We start from the raw sequence: 20,684 nt of genomic DNA, 5'->3' as shown, positions 1-20,684 counted from the left end.
GCGCATGCGTACACCACGTACGCTCATCTCTGCTGGATGCTAACTGGCTAACGGTCTGTCCGTCAGTTAGTAAGGAGCATTCACTCAGCGGTCGGGCTACCTCCAGCAGAGGTGGGACGTGCGTGCCGCGGCGGCGAACGACGCTTGGACACCCAGACGGTGGCGCCGCGAGCGACGAAATGGCCGGCCAGCAGTTCCAGTACGACGATAGCGGCAATACGTTTTTCTACTTTCTCACGTCGTTCGTGGGACTCATCGTGATCCCGGCCACCTACTACCTCTGGCCGCGGGATCAGAATGCTGGTAAGGCCCTGTCCGATGTCGGGCTCCGTTGCTAACTTAACCGAGGGACGCTTCCAACGAGCGTCCCGAAGCCGTTTCAGAATTTATTCGCTATCCTTCATCTTAAGCTCTTTGTCCGCACTAGTAACGTTGTTTCCGCCCCACAACTGCCGTATGACATTTCTACATACTGTTAAGACAACTACATGTTACTAGTGAGGCAGGACTGCGCAGTAGTTGCCATCTGCGCGCTACTAGTGCTACTCGTGAAGTGCTAGATGTTAACCAGTAGAATTTTATTTTGTCACTGGATTTCTATAAAACCGATTGAGCATTTATTCCATAATGTTTGTTGTCCACTTTAGGATCCATATACTAGCACGCTCTTTGTCGTCACTATAGGACAATTTTGACCTACTTGGAGGACAACTACACGTTAATAGTGGGGCAAAACTATCCACTAGTGTGATACTATTACTAGTGACACAATTCTTCTAGTTAACAGCCAGTGCTTCACTAGTCCCACTAGTAGCGCGCTGATGTGAAGTCGTGCAGTTTCGCGTCACTAGTAACACTGCTTTCCATAGATGGCGCATTTTGTTTCTATACCTAAGTGTAATCCTTTTGGCTAACAAATTAACTGCAAAGGCTGTTTTGTGAATTACCCCCTATCAAAGAATGCCATATATAGTGAGTTTGCTGTTTGGTAGTGCTGTTGGATTGTGTAGTGAGTATAAGTTATATAGTTCCCTCAATGTATCCCACAGTGCATCTTGAAAAGTAGTGAACAACCGATGGATTGTCATGTCACCAGAAAAGCAATATATACCAAGATGCATTGTGGATGCATCGCAACATGAATGTCATAAAGCGCTTTGTTTGTATTCATTTTGTAAAATACACTCAGCTTAAAACCATATAATGTTGTTGCTATTGATTTGTTCAATATTTATCACAGAAGGTCAACCATTTTAGCTGAGTCATTGTAATTAGTGGTTTTCCTAAACAATTGTTCGTTCTGACGAGTAGTCTGTATACTCCACTGTATAAAAATCCATATACAGTGGTCCCTTGAGGTTCGAGTGACCTGACTTACAAGTTTTTCAATATATAACATGTCATTTGGCTGGGCTAATGAAGAGCCTCTATATGTGGGTGTCATCATAAAGAAACAAATATTTAAACACAAACTGTACAGCAACACATATAGACAAGCAGTACAGCAATACTTACAGGCATGTCTTCTTTATCCTCGGTGAAAAACGACTAATATCACTCCATGTTACCAAGTTACAGTGGTTAAATGAAATTCTTTGTTTGTCTACATGACTGTACTATACTGCCACCCGCTGGCCAAAGTCACGCACACTAGAAGGTACGACAAATTAAACTTCCATCACTGTAAAGTGAGTAGGGAATGAGCGAATGATTCCGCATGCCTCTGCCTACTCCCTAACACTATGTAGGACTTTACAGTGAACTATCTCGGTCTACTATATAAAAATCCCTTTGTAGTGATTAGGGAGTAGGGTTACCTATGAGGGAGTCGATACATTTGTGTAACAGCGACCTTTATCGCGCTGATAAGAGCTTATCTGGACATGTTTGTCAACAGCATTGGCTATAGCGTTACAGGCTTATGTAACATATCATAACAAGCTTGACTTGGCTTCTTGCCATGTCATCACTGGCAGCAGATGCTCGATTCGCAACATTTACTAACATTGACACTAGTGAGGCGTGGGTGGTACCCCAATGAAATGAGGTACCTCAATGAAATGACTCTCATTGCTGTGACACCATGCAGACACAATCAGTCCACGCTGACACTCAGATAGCAGTGGAACCTCAATGAAATTAAGTACTTCTATGAAACTGTGCCGACACCGAGGCATGGGTATCCCAATGAAATTTGGTACCTGATTGAAATGACTATGCTGATGCTATGAGGCATGAGCGGTACCTCAATGAAATGAATATGCTGACAGTGTGAGGCATCTGTGGTATCAATTTAATGAAGTACCTCATGGAAATGACTAAACTCACACTGTGAGAGATGGGTGGTACCTCACTGAAATTAGGTACTACAATAAAATGATGATGCTGACACTGTGAGGCATGGGTGGTACCTCACTCAAATGTAGGTACCTCAATGAAATGACTATGCTGACACTGAGGCATGATTGGCACCTCAATGAAAATAGTTACTTCAAGGAAACAACTTTGAGACATGAGTGGTATCACAATGAAATAACTGATGTTATTGCTGAGACCACGCAGGCACAGTGAGTGCATGCTGACACTGTGAGACATGGGTGGTACCTCAGTGAAAATGAGGTATCTCAGTGAAAATGAGTGGCATTATTGCTGTGACACCATGTAGGCACAATTCGTGCATGTTGCGAGGTGTGGGTCGTACCTCAGGGAAAATTAAATCTGTTGTGACACCAGGCGTACACAATGAGGATACACTGATACTGTCATACATGGTTGGTATGGCAATGAAAATAAGGTATTTCAGGGAAAAGGAAAAACCTCAAGGAAATGATTGTGACATGCCTTTTGTGTGTGCTTTTGCAGAACAATTGCGTCTGAAAAGCCTGCGAAGGGTGCACGGCAGGTGCTTGTGGTACCGGCTCCGGCTGATGAAGTCCCAGCAGAGCATCGTCCCCACGCTTAAGTGAGTCCAATTGGCGTATGGCATTTGTATGTCTTCTTCAGGGGGAATCACACCAACTTCATAAGATGCTTTATCAGCATCTGCTTTATCAGCATCACAACCCCATTTTGAAACGCTCGTCATGCTGCTCTACAAAAAGATGACGCTCTAAAATTAGTTGCTTTTGTTGCTATTTCGGTACGAGGGAGTGTCAGGCCCCCACTGTCAAGACAATACTGAAGAGATTATTGCTACGGAAGGATTACGAGAAGAAAGTTGTTCTCTAGTAAATTACTACTTTCTGTAAAATGTCCTTTTCTTGTTTTTCTCAATTGTATGACTTGTAGAATTGCGACATTGTTACATATTTTTCCGTTCATATTGCAATTTCATTCCTATTCAGTTACAACTTTTTTCCCCCTAACATTACAACTTCAAAGGCTAAACTAAATTACTCCTTTTCTTCTAAAGACATTTTTTCCTCAAATAAAAATGGCATTTTATCTTTTTAACTTTTAAAAGTTACGACATCCTGTTCCAACCCAATTTTTTGTTGTAGCATTCCAACCTTTCCGCTTCAAAATAATTTTTTGTTCTTGTTAAACTGACTTTTTAGAAATGACAAGTTTATTGTTGTACATTTAGGACTTTATTTTCGTGAAGTTTTTCCTCTTAATTTTACATACAACTCTCATAATATTACTTCATTCAGTAACATTCCGCGGTTTCGACTTTATTCGCAATAATATCTTGGAACATTCCAACTTTTTTGTGACATTACTTCCTTATAACACAAAAATACATATACCCATATAACTTTTCTCAACATTTCGACGGCATTCTTATAAGTGGCACTTTATTCTTGTAAATTTAGGACTATTTGTGAAAAAATAGTACCTTATCTTTTAACATTAAAATATTTTTCTCAGAACATTTGTTTTTTGTGATCTAAATGTTTACAAATGTAAGTGTGTTATAACAAGTCTAGATGTGTTTAATGTGTATCGAAGGGCTCAAAAACAAATTCCTTAAAATGTATATCATCGCTGTCGGGCCTTGTATCTACCAAAACATGTGTCAACCTCAACATCATTTTATGTGGCCCGCAAACGCAAATCATGTGCATCGACTTCATGTTTCTTGCTAAAATGCCAAAATTGCTAAGTGTCTTCACTTTTAAAAAGACTTAGCTTTTTTTTTTTGGGCCAATCTCCCCTTTAAAATAATAATAGTTTAACAGTTTTTTACTGATTTCAAAACTAGTTATGAATGAATTTGTTGTGTATATGTAATAATATGCAGCAGTCATACATTTACATGGGTTCAGAGTCATAGCAGCCCTCTGAGCGAAAGGATAACTACGATGTGGCCCGTGACGAAAATGAGTTTGACACCCCTGATTTAATATGCCACAAAAGCAAACACCTGTATAACGTCATTGTTCCAAAATCTTTTTCAATGATCCAGAGCCACGAGCGATGCAATGAATAAAATGATGAGTCGACTAACCCGTGTATTTTCGCAGAGCGAGTAAATGGAGATTCACAACACTTCTCAGACATCTTGAGTGTTCAAGAGTGTCAATAGGTTTTTCACTTTAAATTGGTTAATGTTGCATAAAAGTAACAGACGAAGTGGAGACAGAGCAATCGTTTCGATTTGTTGAAACATAATATGTGTAATAATATTTGGACAAACGGGATTTCCGCCCGACAGCGACGTTACGATATGGTCACTATATTCCAGATTTACACATATTGCAAGTGGGTTTGGAACATATCCCCTGCCATAAATGCCGGTTCCCTGTATCTATGCATTTTTCTCGTAATGTTACGATTGTATTCTCAAGAAAAACACAACTTCATTTCATAACTATTACTTTACCCCCCCTCATTATGACTTTTTGCAAGCAAAATTCCAGCTTTTTCCTCCAAGTTGGACTTTTTAGTTGAGTGTATAAACTTGTACGTTAGTGTAGAAAGAATTCTAGCTATTTAGTCAGATTGTAGCTCGTAGATGATGCTGACATGTTTGTTGCCTTTCGTCAAATCAGGACTGGGGTGCTCTTTCCAGTGGCCTGGTGTTCAGTATTCCTGCCTCACTCTTGTTTGTTTCCACTCAGCCCAGTTTATCTGTACACCCCCCGCTCCCGTCTCATCCCTCTTAAATGATCCCGCTGTGTGCGCTGACGGCGTGAAATAGTTTGCAGTAAGCAGGCTGATGACGGCGTCTGTCTCCTCCGAGCGGCTGTGTCATCACGCCGCCTTTGATCGTCTCTTTCCGTCGGTTTTTTTTTTTTTCTTTTTCCTTTACAGTCGCCGATTACTCTTTACTGGCCAGAGGAGGAGGGAGGGTTGTCATGGCAACAGATGCTGATGCAGAGCAGGCCTGCGGCCTTTGCTATTGTCATGGAAACAAGTTCCACGCATGGATGCCAAACATCTGAACCTGGAAGACGATGATTGGAATGACGCTCAAAGAGATACTAGGCTTTCCTTAATGTCTTTAAACTCACCCTCATTCCGCATACACGCACTATTTTTACGAGAGCCAAAAACAAGAGGTCTATTAAATATTCTGTCCTTTAAAACATAATCATTCTCACTTTACCAAGGAGTATAAAAGAGAAAAATAGTAATACTAGTAGGAATAGTAAGTTAAATTATAATAATCTGGCTTTTGACAAAAAATGTTCCATCGTTTCTCAATAAAGTAATTTCTGCTATATTTTATAACATTTTAACCAATCTTATGTCTTTATTTCATTTTTATTACGACTTTATTCTCATGATTAAAATTAATTACATTTTCGTGACATTGCAAATATTTCTCATAGCATAACATGTTTTTTGTGACAGATTTTTTTTTAGGAAAAAAACTAACCTTTTTCCTGTAACTTTGCTGCTACATTCTCGTATTTAAATTTTTTTTCTCTCGTAACATTTTCGATAGTATATTTTTCCCCCCAGTAAAATTCTACCTTTTTGTAGCATTGTAACTAAACTTTTTCCTTGTGCTTTTTTTTTTTTTTTTAATTTTTTTTATATACCTTTTACAATTTTTTTTTTCCCTTTTACAAATTTGCCTGTTCGCTAATTAAAACTTTTCGGATGCTATTTGCCATCCTATCCTTATCGCAGCCTGTAGTGGTCTCTTGGTGTCAAGGAAGTATATTGAAATTAGTTGAAATCACAGAAATCTACATCCACCAACATGAATTGAAATTCCCATTTATGGTCATGTTTGGTTCAAGCTGCTAGCTCTGAGTGCAAGCGTAAAAGTGTTTATTTCTTGTTTCCAAGTCATACTGTTAACATTACATTGACCCGTGAAAAAACATTGTGTGTGTTTTCAGGAAAACTGCCTTGTTATTTGGCTGGGCTGTCTTCCTGCTGCTTGCGTACAAAGTGTCCAAGCTGGACAGGGAGTACCAGGAGTACAATCCTTATGAAGTCCTCAGCCTGGACCCGGTAAAACTGCATATATTTTAAAACACTTTCTAAAAGCGTTGTTGAATTATTTGGAAAATTACTCTCTCTCACTGGTATTCTCTGTCGTCACAGTATTATTCCCATCACGTGAAATGTAATATTGCCACTTTTACGCTTTAAACTGTTTTCTTGAAATAGTAGTTTATGGTTTTAATATAATTCTTTTCAGTCAAATTACCCTCGTAAAACTGTGATTTTTATTTATTTTATTTTTTTAACAATGTTTCAAATAAATTCTCAATGGATTATTAGGTCTGTAAGATTTTTAAAAACAAATGCCTTTGCCCAAGTCCCTGATTATTGATGTAAAAAAACAAAACAAAATCCCCATAATTTTTTTTTCTTTTAAAATTCAGAAATAATTCTCATTAAATTACAACTTTTTACCTTTGAAATGAGAGCGTTGTGAATGGTACCACTGGATGGAATCCTGTCTTAATGTTTGTTAGTGTAGAAGAAAATTAGTGTGATTACATTTTTTGGGGGTCTCTCTAGGGGTCATCGCTGTCTGAAATCAAGAAGCAATACCGCGTGCTGTCGCTCCAATTCCATCCGGACAGAGGCGGGGACGAGGCCACGTTCATGAGGATTGCTAAAGCTTACGCCGCGTACGTGTCACTTAAATCGGTTCAGTTGAGAAACGCGGCTTTGAGTATTTAGTGTACCTCATTTGCTCGCAGTCTCACCAATGAACAATCCCGAAAGAACTGGGAAATGTACGGCAACCCGGACGGTCCAGGCGGTGAGTATGCGGTCTTTGTGTGTGTGTGTGTGTGTGTGTGTGTGTGTGTGTGTGCGTGTGCGCGTGCGCGTGCGTTTGTTTTTCAAGATGATTAGTTGAGGTTTGAGTGAATGGAATGGAAGGCTGAACTTGTTTCAAAACCTGTTTGTCTTTTGCAGCCACCAGTTTTGGTATCGCTCTGCCTGCCTGGATTGTGGACCAGAAAAACTCAATGCTGGTGTTTATCCTTTGTCAGAGCTAAGACATTATTAAACATATACATTTGTCTATGTGCAGTGAACCTCCGTTTATCCATTTAAGAATCATAGGGGGCACTAGCGATGTGAACTGTGATATAGATATATATATATATATATATATATATATATATATTAAAAAAAGCCTTTGTGCTCTCTTTTAGGTCTTGCTGGTGTACGGTCTGGCCTTTATGGTCATCCTCCCTGTTGTAGTGGTAAGTGGTCCTGTTGTATTGGTAGAAGCATATTGTTGTTTTGCTGCGCTCATTTTTGTATACTCCAGGGCACGTGGTGGTACCGCTCCATCCGATACAGCGGAGACCAGATCCTCATCAACACCACTCAGCTCTTCATGCACTTCATGTACAAGACACCCAACATGAACATGAAGCGTACGTTTCCTCTTCCCCCCACCATATAACTGTCTTGAGTTAAATATCAGTCGTTCTCCTGACCCAACCTGTTGAAAAATGAACAAAAAAACTACGGCTTCCAGCCAAGAATATCAACAACGTTCTATTCAAAATGTTGAATGAAGAGAGCCCTTCTCCCCCCAAAAAGTCCCATTCAACAGGGAGCAAAAAAAAAAAAAAAAAAAAAAAGAATTCCACTTCACATGCCTAGCCTCTGCTTTTTGCTCAACCCTTTCAGGCAATGGATCTTCATATAGAACTCTACTTGCATGAAATCTTTTGTCGGGATATATGCTAAAATATATTTTTCCCAACTGTATGTTCTCTATTAAGAGCCATCCATCAATTTTGTAAATTCGTATTCCCGTTAATTCCCATGGACATTTTCCAACTCCTGGAATTTTGCAATGCTGTGAAGAATTATTTTTTTCTTTTTATTGTCTCCAGGGTTAGCCATGGTGCTGACGGCAGCGTTTGAGTTTGACCCACGCAACAATAAAGAAGCCACCATCCGACCCACGGACAACATCGAAGTGCCACAGGTAAGAATCTCGTCATTCCTCAACCCTCTTTTCTGGTCATCCGTCTCTTTCTACCCAACTGGATGAGGCAAATGGGTAGCCTCACAACAAGTGAATAAATTCCTTTGATTCTATCTCTTGTAGAAAAATTCCAAATATATTTGAAAATTCAAATTTTTTCCACTCAACCCCAAAAAAATCCACAAAATGTGGCTTTTGTCTCATAAAATTGAATGCTTAATAAAATATGTATTCTTGTATAATTAAGAATTTTTTTCCTGTCATATTACAATTTAGTCATAAAATCAATTTTCTCTCCACAAAAGTTTACCTTGAATCCATGGAAATTATGACTCCAAGTCTCTTTAATTAACCGAATTTTTGTAATATTGTAACCTTTTCTCTTGTGAAACTCCAACTTTCTTGTGAATTACAACTAAATTCTAATAAAATTTTGGCTTTTTTGTAAAAACACATTTTCCATGTAAACGTCACATTTATTGATGTAAAAATTTAAACGTCTTTCCCTTTGTAATAACTAAAATTATTTGGCTTTTTTTTCTTGTAAAATTCACTTTTTCTGGAAAAAAAAGTCATTTTTTTTTTTTTTAATTAAAAAGTCCTCTGTAAAATTCAGACTTTGTCATTATTATGACTTATTTGTTATGAAATTATTTTTATGTAAAAATTTTACTCTGCTTTTTTTTGGCCCATATGATATAGGACTGCCTTCTTTAAAATGAAGACTTTCTACTGTAAATTTGACTTAGTTCTTGTAACAGTTTTCAGCTATTTCGTAATATTCCAACTTTATTCTTTTTTAAAAAGCACCCTTTTTATCATTTAAGGACTGAAATCTTGTTAAAAAAAGATTTTTTTTAATTTCTCACATTATTAAGATTTCAGTAAAAATTTCACGAATTTTTGGGATAAAATGTTATTTTTGTCTTTATTCTCACATTTTCACTATTATTCTTTTCAGCACAGCACTTAAATTCCTTTAAAAAATGCACTAAATAGAAATGAATAGCACATGGGGCAGTGTGTTGGCACAATCATACAGAAGGGTGATCGGCTTCACTGAATTATATCTTCCTTTTCCCACTTTTTGCAGTTGATTCGCGAGTTGGGAAACATCAATGTGAAGAAGAAGGAGCCTCCCTTCTGCTACCCATACAGTCTGAAGGCCCGGGTTTTGGTCCTCTCTCACCTGGCACGCATGGATGTGTCTGAGGAGTTGGAGGAAGGTCAGTCACTTTACTACATTTGGCCTGGCGTTGGAAGTCAACATTTAACCTGAGCGAGGTGGGTGTGTTCACTTCAGATCAGAGGTTTGTGGTGAGGAAGAGTCCAGCTCTCCTCCAGGAGATGATCAACGTGGGCTGTCAGCTCACCATGATGGCCAACAGCAGAGGAGGTCAGCACAAAGCAATACAGAACAGTGACACACGTTTATTGCAGGGGATACGTTCCAGACACAACCGCGGTAGGTGAACATCCATGATAAAGAGAGACCGTATCGATGCTGTTGTGCAGAATCCTCGGATGTCCAAAATTATTATTTGAAAACTATTGAACCGGTAAGAGTACGCTGGCACGTTTTGACTAATGCGTTTTAGCTGCCGCGCCTGCGTACAGAAAAGTTTTTCTTCTTAGTTTAAAATTGCTTTACTTTAACCAGGATCCCTCGCCATACCTTGGCTGCAGGTAAAATCGCGGGCCTGTTTTGTGCTTATTGTGTGCCATAAATCCTTGCGGACTGGACCAAGCTGTCCCATTTCCAGCTAGCCTGCTGGCTAAATGCAAGCCTCTTCCAGCGGAGAGCTCGTTTGTTTATTTATTTATTTTTTTCAAACTTAATGTAAATCTCTGTGAAGCTACAATGCGTACATGTGGAGAAGCGATGCACACTAAGTCAACAGGAAGTCATGGGGATTTGCGTGTCAATCTGAATCACCACTGATTTGTTCATAGCACTAATATTTTCAATTTTATATGTGCCTGTGGGTGAAGTAGTGGAGCCAGCAGTCTCTGTCACCAAAATGCACGCGAGCGATGTACGTAGCACTGGGTACAACCAGTGAGTGGGGTCTAGGCCGCCTTTCAAAATATCCACACACTCCTTTAGTCTCTCTCACTTCCCCTGCTTGGGGCAACCCGCTTCTTCCTTGACAATCACACTCTGTTTTTATAGTTAAATAAAAGTGATACAGTACAATATAAGGGGTGTAGAGCCTCAAACCCGATACAGGGTTGCAGTGTTTCCGCCGCTGTGCGTCTGTAGATGTGCAAGGCTCAATCTCTCAATGTGTGGGGTGGGAGTCCTAAACTGTTTTTTTGTTTGTTTTTTTGCTCGCTGCGATGCTCCATTCCAGTCTGGTTCGGCTGCGTCACGCTCTTTACATCGGTGACAGCATGTTCTTTAAAAATCATACAATGTGATTATCTGGATATTTACTTTTTTTCTTTTTCTCTCCTCATTTTGAGGTGTACCTGTGATGAAAATTACAGACCTCTCTCATCTTTTTAAGTGGGAGAACTTGCACAATTGGTGGCTGACTGAATACTTTTTTGCTCCACTGTGTGTGTGTATATATATATATATATATATATATATATAAAGTAAAAAAAAAAAAAAAAACTTACCGTATGATGCAAAATGCCATAGACAGGTTTACAGAAATTAGCATAGCTGTTACGATAGGTAAAAAACCTTCAAACAACTGGTACTTTTACCTAAGTGGAGCTGCAACGCATACAAACAGCATACTGTACAAGCGATATAGCAGGTGCGCTTACGATTATCTACGATATAGCTGGGGTTCATTTTAAATGAAAAGGTGGCCTGCGTCATTAGAATGACTTCCCTTCATCCAGGTTTCCACGCTCCTCGCCTGGTCACCATCGAGAACTGCATGAAGCTGACCCAGATGATTGTGCAAGGCCTGCAGGAGTCAAAGTCACCCCTGCTGCAGCTGCCCCATTTCGAGGAAGAGCATCTCCGTTACTGCATCTCCAAGAAGTACAAAGTCCGGAGTCTGCAGGACCTGGTGAGCCTCAAAGACTCAGACAGACGTAGCATGCTGCGCTTCCTGGGGGAGGAGAAATACGACGAGGTTATGGCTGTGCTCGGCAGCTTCCCCCACATCACTATGGACACGAAATTACAAGGTCAGCTTTTAAACATACAAGCATGTCTAGTAGAGTTACAGTTTGGGGGATTGACTGTTGATTCCCCTCTCCATCCGTGTGCTAGTCCTCGACGACGAAGACAGCAGCAACATCACAGCGGGCTCCATCGTCACAGTTACGGTCACCTTAACCAGAAAACGAATGGTGGTAAGCATCTAATACAGTGGTCCAAACATAGTGAGCCAAGACATATATGTGACATTCGAAAAATCTCATTGCACACAACCAATAAAAAGTCACAAAAAGTATACACAGTAGTGTCCCAACTTCATGGTTTTACGAGTTACAAGCCACCACTTGGCCGATTTATTTATAAAAAAAAAAAAAAAAAAAAAGGGCGAGCATAATTTGGAGTTATTAGCAAAGATTCCAGGTATGGCGTTTAAGTGAAGTTTAAAATATAAAATAAAAAAATTAGTAATTAAGGTGCTGTAATGCCCTCGCATGTGGGCAAGGAGAGCCACAGTTGCTGAAGCATTCTCAGCCGTTTGTTGAACAGAACAAACACACAAATACAAAATGAGAACACTCGCAAGTAGGGCTGCTGTAGCCCACAACTCAGGCCCAGACGCTCACACACACACTAACCGGCCAACCAGACTTCATCTCCGCACGCCATTCTCTATGCCACGCATCCAGGTACACATCCAGTAAAACAATTCATGTAGTAATTACACTTCATAAAATAATTTGTGTTTATTAGGTTTTTATACAATACAGTGCTATTTTTCTTCATTAAAAAATCGTAAAAAAAGTTTTTGTTTTTGCGGGCAGCTGGAACTGATTAATGAAATTTTAATTAATTTCATTTGGAAAAATGTATTTGGTATTAAAGTAACTCGTCTCAATTTACTCATCTGTTGTATGAAAGGCAACCGGTGGATACAAGTTGTGTACCATCTAGTGCAGGGGTGGCCAACTAGTCAGAGACTAAGAGCCACTTTTTTTTCTGTTACTGCAAAGAGCCACATACACGGGTACACATGAACATCATCTTTTAATCATGTATGCACGCATACACAGACCTCTGCTCAGCCAGATCTAATGAAAATAACCACACCAACATGATAATATCAGTAATTTTCAACAGTTAACATTGTGTGCACTGTCTCACACACACAAACTCTCAGTTCAAGCAAGTCCACAAACAATAATAGAATAATTTTCAATAACATCTTTCTCTTACTATGCTGCTTAGTGAGACTTCTGGCATTCCTTATCTTGAACAATCCTCTTCAAATCTGGCTTGTATTCTGTTGTTGCCACTCTGAGCAATTCTTTCAAATGAGTGTCAGTCAGAACAGATCGATGCTTTGATTTCACATGTTTCAGGGTAGAAAACACAGACTCGCAGACGTACGTTGACCCAAACATGGACAGTATCTTAAGCGCAGCTCGTTTGATGTTGGGGTATTTTTCAATTGGGACACTTTTCCAGAACTCAACGGTCCCTTCCCTTAAAACAGCTTTCAGTTGATCCTCCTCACAAAGGTCGATCATCTCCAACTCAGCCGCAGCCTCATCTGTGACGAGCGGGGCTTTCAAACAGTCTGGCTTCCAAGCCAGCTGATATGATGCAAGCGTTACGGTCTCCGAGTGTTTTGTAAATTTTTTGAAAAACTGCACCTGCTTTTCTGCCTTGCTTTTCAAAGCGACCAACTTGTTCTTGCGAAGTTCAGTCCCTTTTGGAAATTCCTGTTCGATGTTAGGGTGGAGTGAGCTGAAGTGACGCTGAAGATTTGAAGCTTTGAAATGCGCTAATGCTGCGTGACATATAAGGCAGATCGGCTTGCCATTACGTTTAACAAAAAAAATATAAACTCTCCCACTCTGGCAAAAACGTCCTGTGTTCTACTTCATATTTTCGTTTGGCTGTGCTTTTTTTCCCTGCCATTTCAAGAGGTAACTTGACGGAAATTGTTTACAACACAAATGATGTCACACCAAAGATTCTCTCGTCGCTCGTTTGACGTCACTCAAACAGGCTTACATGGTCAGTGTGCCATCTAGCTGTAGGGGGAGTGAATGACAGCGCCAGCCAAGCATTTTTGACACATGTCATGTGACAGCTCCTGAAGAGCCGCATGAAACTAGTTAAAGAGCCGCATGAGGCTCGCGAGCCGCGGGTTGGCCAGGCCAGATCTAGTGGAACAGCATTTAATTGTTCTCTTTGTAACTATGCATCACTGGCATAGATACATGAACAAAGAGATAATTTTTTACTAAATAAAAAATATTTATTTATTTTATCTATCTATTTTGTATAGCGCTTGTCCTCATTAGGGCGGTGGGGGGGGTGCAGCCTATCCCAACTGAAATACAAAAATTTAACTCTGTAAGGAGCACCAGAGGGAGCTGTTGCCTTATTGCCTGTAAAAGGTGCTTAACACTGTCTGTACTTTGTGTGTAGGAGGTATTTGAAAAAGAGCAGGAGTCGTTGCCATGTCCAGGAGAGGAGGTGGGGGCCCCCACAGAGGAAGCAGTAAGGACTGACTTTCAATGAAAATAGAAAGCCGTATGAGTATTTATTTGTTATCCTTGATATCTAGCTTAAGGTCCATGTACTTGTTTGCCCCTTGTCCTCACTAGTTAAGGCTATTCAGTCCACTAGTAGAACGACTAGGGCACAAAAGTAGAGTAACTGTGTCTTACTATTAAAAACGTTTCCACGAGTGCCACTTTTGGCCTACTCGTGCGACCTTGAGCTGGATAACCTTGATTATGAATGAATGCTTAAATAGCTTTCCATAAATGCACCTTCTGGAACTTTAAAACCGTGCTAATGTTGTGTCACATTTTGGGGGGACTTGTTCAGCAGGGAGATGTGAATAAAGCCAAAGCAAAGCAAGTGTGGCAGAACAAGAGCAAAGGCACCAAGAAGACTGCAAAGTCCAAGAAGAAAAAGCTCACTAAGAAGAAGGCCACGCCAGGACCGGTCAAAGGCAAGCAGGCCAACGGCAGCGTGGCGGGAAATGTAAGTTGTACTATCGCGCAGAGGCGCGGTCTTCATAAATAAGCTCAGCTGAATGCTGTCATTGTGCACGCGGCAGGAGGTGGCCTCGGCGGCCAAGGAGGAGGAGGAGGAGATCTCGGACAAAGGCAGCGAGTCGGACGAGGGTGAGACCAACAAAGACTCTCCCAGCGAGAGAGATGAAGACAGCGACAAGCAGAGCGACACTGAGGTGGACGAGATGGCTGGAGACGACGAGGAGGTCAGGAAGCACGAGACAATAACTCTCACAATAAAATACTTTGCTATCCTAGAATACACCCTGACCATACCTTAGCAATAAACTATCTTGCAATATACCTCAAGGCTAGCAATAAATACGAAAGAATAGAATATACCTCAACTCTACCAAGTCTGTCCTAGAACATATGTTAATCCTGACAATAAACCAGACTGCTAGAATACACCCAAACTTTATCAATAGACTACCCTAGAGTACACTCTAAACCTAATTGTACACTTTACTAGAATACATTCTAATCCCAGGAATACACCATCCTAGAATACACCTTAACCTTAGCAATAAACTATTCTATCATGCACCCTAACCTAAGCAATAGACTATCTTAAAATACATCCAATAACAATGTACTAGACTACCCTGGAATACACACTAATAATAGCAGTTAACTGGACTATCCTAGAATACCCCTCAAACATCACAATGACTATCCTAGAATACAACGTCAATAATAAACTACAGTGGTGTGAAAAAGTGTTTGCCCCCTTCCTGATTTTTTTATTTTATTTTTTTTGGCATGTTTGTCGCACTTAAATATTTCCCACCATCAAACAAATTTCAATATTAGTCAAAGACTACACAAGTAAACTGCAGTTTTTAAATGAAGGTTTTTATTAAGGGTGAAAAACCTACATGGCCCTGTGTGTTCGTGACCTCAAGCTGAAACGAACTTGGGTTCTGCAGCTGGACAATGATCAAAAACACACCAGGAAGTCCACCTCTGAATGGCTGAAAAAACACAAAATGAAGACTAGGCGACTCCGAGCCTAATCCAAGTCCTGACCTGAATCCTATTGGTCATGCTCAAAAACCCTCCATTGTGGCTGGATTACAACAATTTTGCAAAGATGAGAAGGCCACAATTGCTCCACAGCGCTGTAAGAGACTCATTGCAAGTTATCGCAAATGTTTGATTGCAGTTGTTGCTGCTAAGGGTTTAGGGGGCAATCACTTTTTCACAGTGGGCCATGTGGGTTTGTATTTTTTTTCTCCCTTTAATAATAAAAACCCTCATTCAAAAACTGCATTTTGTGTTTATTTGTTGTCTTTGACTAATATTTTAATTTGTTTCGATGATGGGAAACATTTAGGTGTGGCAAACATGCAAAAAATAAGAAATCTGGGAGGAGGAAAACTCTTTCTCCACACCATTGTATCCCAAAATACACCTTAACCATAGCAATTAACTATTCTAAAGAAATCCCTAACCTAAGCAATGGACTAGACTTTTCCTGGAATACACCCTAGCAATGAACTAGACTATCCTAGAGTGCAACCTGACCTTATTAATAAATAGCCTTATAATGAACTAGAATATCCTAGAATGTACCCTAACCCTCGCAATGAATCAGACTATCCTATCCTGACCCCAGGAGTGGGAGGCGCTGCAGCAGAGCATCCAGAGGAGAGAGCGCGCCCTGCTGGAGACCAAGTCCAAGGTGACGCACGCCGCCTACAGCCTCTACTACCCTGAGGAGAAACAGGAGTGGTGGTGGCTCTACATCGCTGACCGGCGGGACCAGACCCTCGTGTCCATGCCCTACCATGTCTGCACGCTCAAGGACACTGAGGAGGTGGGTCGTGCTTCACCCTCTTTAAACCATCCAGGATATAGTGCGTTTACTGTTGCTAGACGACCAGTCACATTGAAAATGCATTTTTAGGTCTTTGAAAAGTTAATGAATAGTAACATTTTCGACAAAGCTTTGTGCAACTCAATAATTTTCAGTGGTCTGGCTGAAATGTGTACATTTTAGAAATAAAGTCAAAAGGTTATGGAGAAGTCATTGAAAAGTTATGGAAAGCTATTGCTAAAAAACTGTACAAACCCTGATATTCAAGTGTTTCATGGCGGTTAATATGAAGAAAAAGATTTTCTGCCAAAATTAAGCAAATCCATTTAGAATGCTTAGCAGGGCCACATTAAATGATGCAGTGGTCTTCATCTGGCCCCAAGGCCTTGACTTGACACCCATGTTGGGTGCGCAACAATGAGCACTGAGCGCAGCTGAGAGGTCTAATGAGGTCGATGCGTCACAACGAGCCACCCCTGCTGTGAAGGAGCTTCACGGCGGCGCAGTGACCCGTCAACTGTCCGACCGCCAATTAGTGCGTTGTTTGTTTGACGGGCGGGATGTGCGCCTTCACGAAGGAAATTGTTGTTGTAGTGTGGGCATCGTCATTCATTTTGTGATCTTGACACGTTTTGCTGTATGTGATGGAACAATGCTGTAAAAATTACGCACTGAGGTTAATGCTGGGCAAATGTTTCTGTTACTTTCTGCTACACTGGAAACACCTGTGGTGATGTTTCACTCATGTTTATGTGTCATGTAGTAATGTGTGCGGCTGTGTTTGTCCAGGTGGAGCTGAAGTTTCCGGCACCTTCCAAAACGGGCAACTATCAATATTCTGTCATCCTCCGCTCGGATTCCTACTTGGGACTGGACCAGATCAAACCACTCAAGGTGACTGCTCAAAGCTCTACGTCTGTCTGAGTGTGCGTGATTGACAGTCAATGTTTGAGGTGTCCCACTCTAACATAGCGACAAATTGTGAGTACAGAGTGCCAGGGTCAGCGCATGAAGGAAAAAAGAAATGGATTCATGAGTATGGCGGTGTTGGAATGAACGTGTGAGTGAGTAGAAGAATTGTTTGACAGTGTGAGTGAATGAATGTGTAACAGGGTGAGTGACTTCATGAAAGTCTGCCAGTGTTAATGAATGAATAAATGTGTGGCAGGGTGAGTGTGATTCATGAATGAATGTGATGGGATGAATGGGCATACTAATGTATGGCCAAATGAATAAATTAGTTTGCTAGGGTGAGACGGTGAGGAATGAATGCGAGTGAAATACCTAATGACTGAGTGTGGAAGGGTGAATGAGTAAGCGAGTCAAGGTGTGACATAGGGAATCAATTTGTTTGAATGAATGAATGTGACAGGGTAAGCAGCATAGTAAATGCATGAATAAATGAATGATATTGGAAGGGTGAGTGAGTGAATGTGAATATGAGAGAATATGCAACAGTGAGTGAGTGAAGGGATGAGTTGAGTGAGTGAATGGTGCGGAAGGGTGAGTGACAGGGATAGTCAATGAATGAATGAGTGGATGAATGTAGGTAACAGGGTGAGCAAATGAATGAGCGAGTGTGGCAGGGTGATGAAGTGAATGAATATGTGACAATATGAGTGAGCGACTTGATGAGTGAGAGAATGGATGTGGAAGGGTGACTGAGTGAGTTAAAATTAATTTGCGACAAGGTGAGTGAGTGACAAAAGGCTAAGTGACTCGATGAGTGAGTTAATGAATGTGAGTGAGTGAAGGTGACAGAGTGAGTGAATTAATGAATGATGGGCAGGGTGAATGTTAAGTGAATGAATTCCTTGAGTGTCTTAGTGAATGAGTGAATGAATTGGTGTGGGAGGGTGAGTGAGTGAATGTGAGTGAATTAATGTGACAAGGTGAGTGAGTGAGTGAGTGAGTGACAAAGGGATAACTTAATGAATGAGTGGAATGGTGAGTGATTGATTGTGAGTTAGTGAATTCAAACTTTAGTGAGAGTGTGAATGAGTGGAACAGGTGAAGGAGTAGATGTGCAGCAGGTTGTTAATTAAGAATTAAATAATGAATGAAAGCTTGACTGATAATGAGTGAAGGAATGAATTCGAGAGGGTGAGTGAGGCAGTGTGAGATACGCTTGTGTTTGTGCTGTGAAATATTTGTGTGCGCCTTGTGCACAGCTGGAGGTTCACGAGGCCAAGGCCATGCTGGACAACCATCCCCAATGGGACATCCCAGACACGGAGGAGGACGATGAGGAGCAGGAGGACAGCGAGGGCATCGAGGAGAGTGAAGACGACGATGACGACGACAACGACTGAGCACGCGCACTCTGTCAACACCCCGGCCCCGGCCGTCCCCTACTTCCTCCACACACACTGACGCAAAGACTCAGCCCGGGACATTTTTGTACACTCTGGTCCATATCCTCTCCCAACACGCCAGCGCTCGCCTCTTTTCTATGTGTGTGTGTGTGTGTGCATGTGTGTGGGTTTCTAACCTGGTAAGAATGTGTACAGGTGCGATAAAGTGGGGACTGGAGCAGCCATCTTGTGAGAGGCCATGTGTGTAGAACAACAACAAATTGTGTTCCTTTCGCCTCAAGTTGTCACAATCACTTGACAGCACACCACACCAAATCGACTTTATAATAGTACTTAAAGGGTCACTATTAAGAACCATGCTATTTTCTAATAGTGTCATCATTAGTCCTTCTCTTACTCTGCACACTAGTACATAGTAGGTTTTTGTCGCACCACATTCCAGTGTGTCGTCATCGCCCGCAGAAGCCTTACAAATACGAAAAGTGTGATAAAAAAATAAAAAAGAAATGTACAAAAATATTTTAGAAAGTCCACTTGGGTGCCATGCACCCGCCGTTCTTCTCGGCTCGGCAGTATTTTTGTTTTCTTTTTGTTAGCGTAGTTGACCTTTAGCGCACCCTGTCTGGGTGATTTATTTTTGTTCTAAATGCTTATTTGTTTTGTAAAAATCCACGTCTATTTTTTTGTTTTTTTTTGGGGGGGGGGGGGGGATCCTTTCAAAGCTGTGTTAACTGGGAAGGGCAGCTTTTTTTTGGGGGGGGGGGGGGGGGGGAGTTGTGTCTTGAGTACATACGATCCACTAAGGAGGCAGCCCGTACGCTAATAGGTGATAGTGTAGAGCAGGGGTGTCAAACTCATTTTCGCCACGTCGTAGTTATCATTTCCCTCAGAGGGCCGTTCTGACTGTGAACCCATGTAAATGTATGATCGTATATTATTACATATACACAACACATTCATTCATAACTATTTTTGAAATCAGTAAAGAACTGTTCAACTATTATTATTTTAAAGGGGAGATTGACAAAAAAAAAACCTTAGTCTTTTTAAAAGTGAAGACAATTAGCAATTTTGGCATTTTAGCAAGAAACAAAGTAGATGCACATGATTTGCCGTCGCGGGCCACATAAAATGATGTGGCGGGCCGGATCTGGCCCTCGGGCCTTGAGTTTGACACCTGTGGTGTAGTGTGTACATACGGCTGGCCAGTAGAATGTAGCGTCAGTGATGTGACACTGTGCTGAAGTGTGCAGGGAGGACCTTTATGGCAATCCGTTTGAGCATTTATTTGATATCCATCATATCAAAGTACTAGTACGGTCTTTGTCCTCAATAGTGAGACAATTCACCGGACTAGTTGGATATCGAATGGATCCTTGCACGGGTTGGCGTAGCCCCTCGTCTCCTCTCTCTTTCGCTCTCTCTCTCAAAACCCCTCCTGTGACAAAATTATTGTATTCGAAGTATCCCAATGACTCCTCCCTTTCTGCCACTCGTTTACAAAGGAACTGGCATTGTAAATGGATTTAAAAAAAATAAAATAGTATATTATTTGTATTTAAAATCATTTCAAATAAAAACTTTTAAATGAACCATTGACCCCACTCTTTTGGGAAAGACTGATGTACGTCTTAGGTACTACAAAGGAAATATTTCAGTGTTTTGAAAATGTGAAAAATATAACAATTTATTGACAAAGTGTTGACTGTCAAAAATATGAATACATTTCTATAGTACGTTAAATCAAAAACCTTTTAATAGATTGGAATGTATTTAAAATGTTTTAAAAAGACATTTGTAGAAGAAAACATTGGGTGAAAACAAATTAAAATAAAGTATAAAACACCCATACAAATTAAATAGAAAATATATTTTCAGTAATGCTGTGCTGAAAAAAAATCTACAAATTAATATACAGTCCAGCAAACAACAAGAAAAATTGTGAACTACACAATGAAAATGTTTTAAAATTATAACTATCCATACTATAATTGAATAAAAGGGATAG

The 20,684-nt window shown here is 40.6% G+C and overlaps 1 protein-coding gene across 1 annotated transcript; it reads left to right on the top strand.

Moving 5' to 3' along the window:
* Positions 1-20,268, top strand: sec63 (SEC63 homolog, protein translocation regulator). Its single transcript, XM_061753765.1, has 19 exons — positions 1-303; positions 2,863-2,962; positions 6,297-6,411; positions 6,928-7,040; positions 7,113-7,174; positions 7,333-7,391; positions 7,575-7,625; positions 7,694-7,802; positions 8,271-8,365; positions 9,459-9,591; positions 9,669-9,761; positions 11,222-11,515; positions 11,601-11,683; positions 13,947-14,018; positions 14,352-14,510; positions 14,587-14,748; positions 16,161-16,361; positions 17,151-17,255; positions 18,533-20,268. Exons 1-19 carry the CDS (start codon positions 180-182, stop codon positions 18,671-18,673), a joined length of 2,271 nt encoding a protein of 756 aa, XP_061609749.1. The 5' UTR covers positions 1-179; the 3' UTR covers positions 18,674-20,268.
* Positions 20,269-20,684: the final 416 nt, after the last annotated feature.

This window comes from Phyllopteryx taeniolatus, chromosome 18 (assembly GCF_024500385.1).
Source record: "Phyllopteryx taeniolatus isolate TA_2022b chromosome 18, UOR_Ptae_1.2, whole genome shotgun sequence".
Lineage (NCBI taxonomy): Eukaryota > Metazoa > Chordata > Actinopteri > Syngnathiformes > Syngnathidae > Phyllopteryx > Phyllopteryx taeniolatus.
The sequence above is the reverse complement of the archived record's forward strand: the minus strand, read 5'-3'. Positions and strand labels throughout refer to the sequence as shown.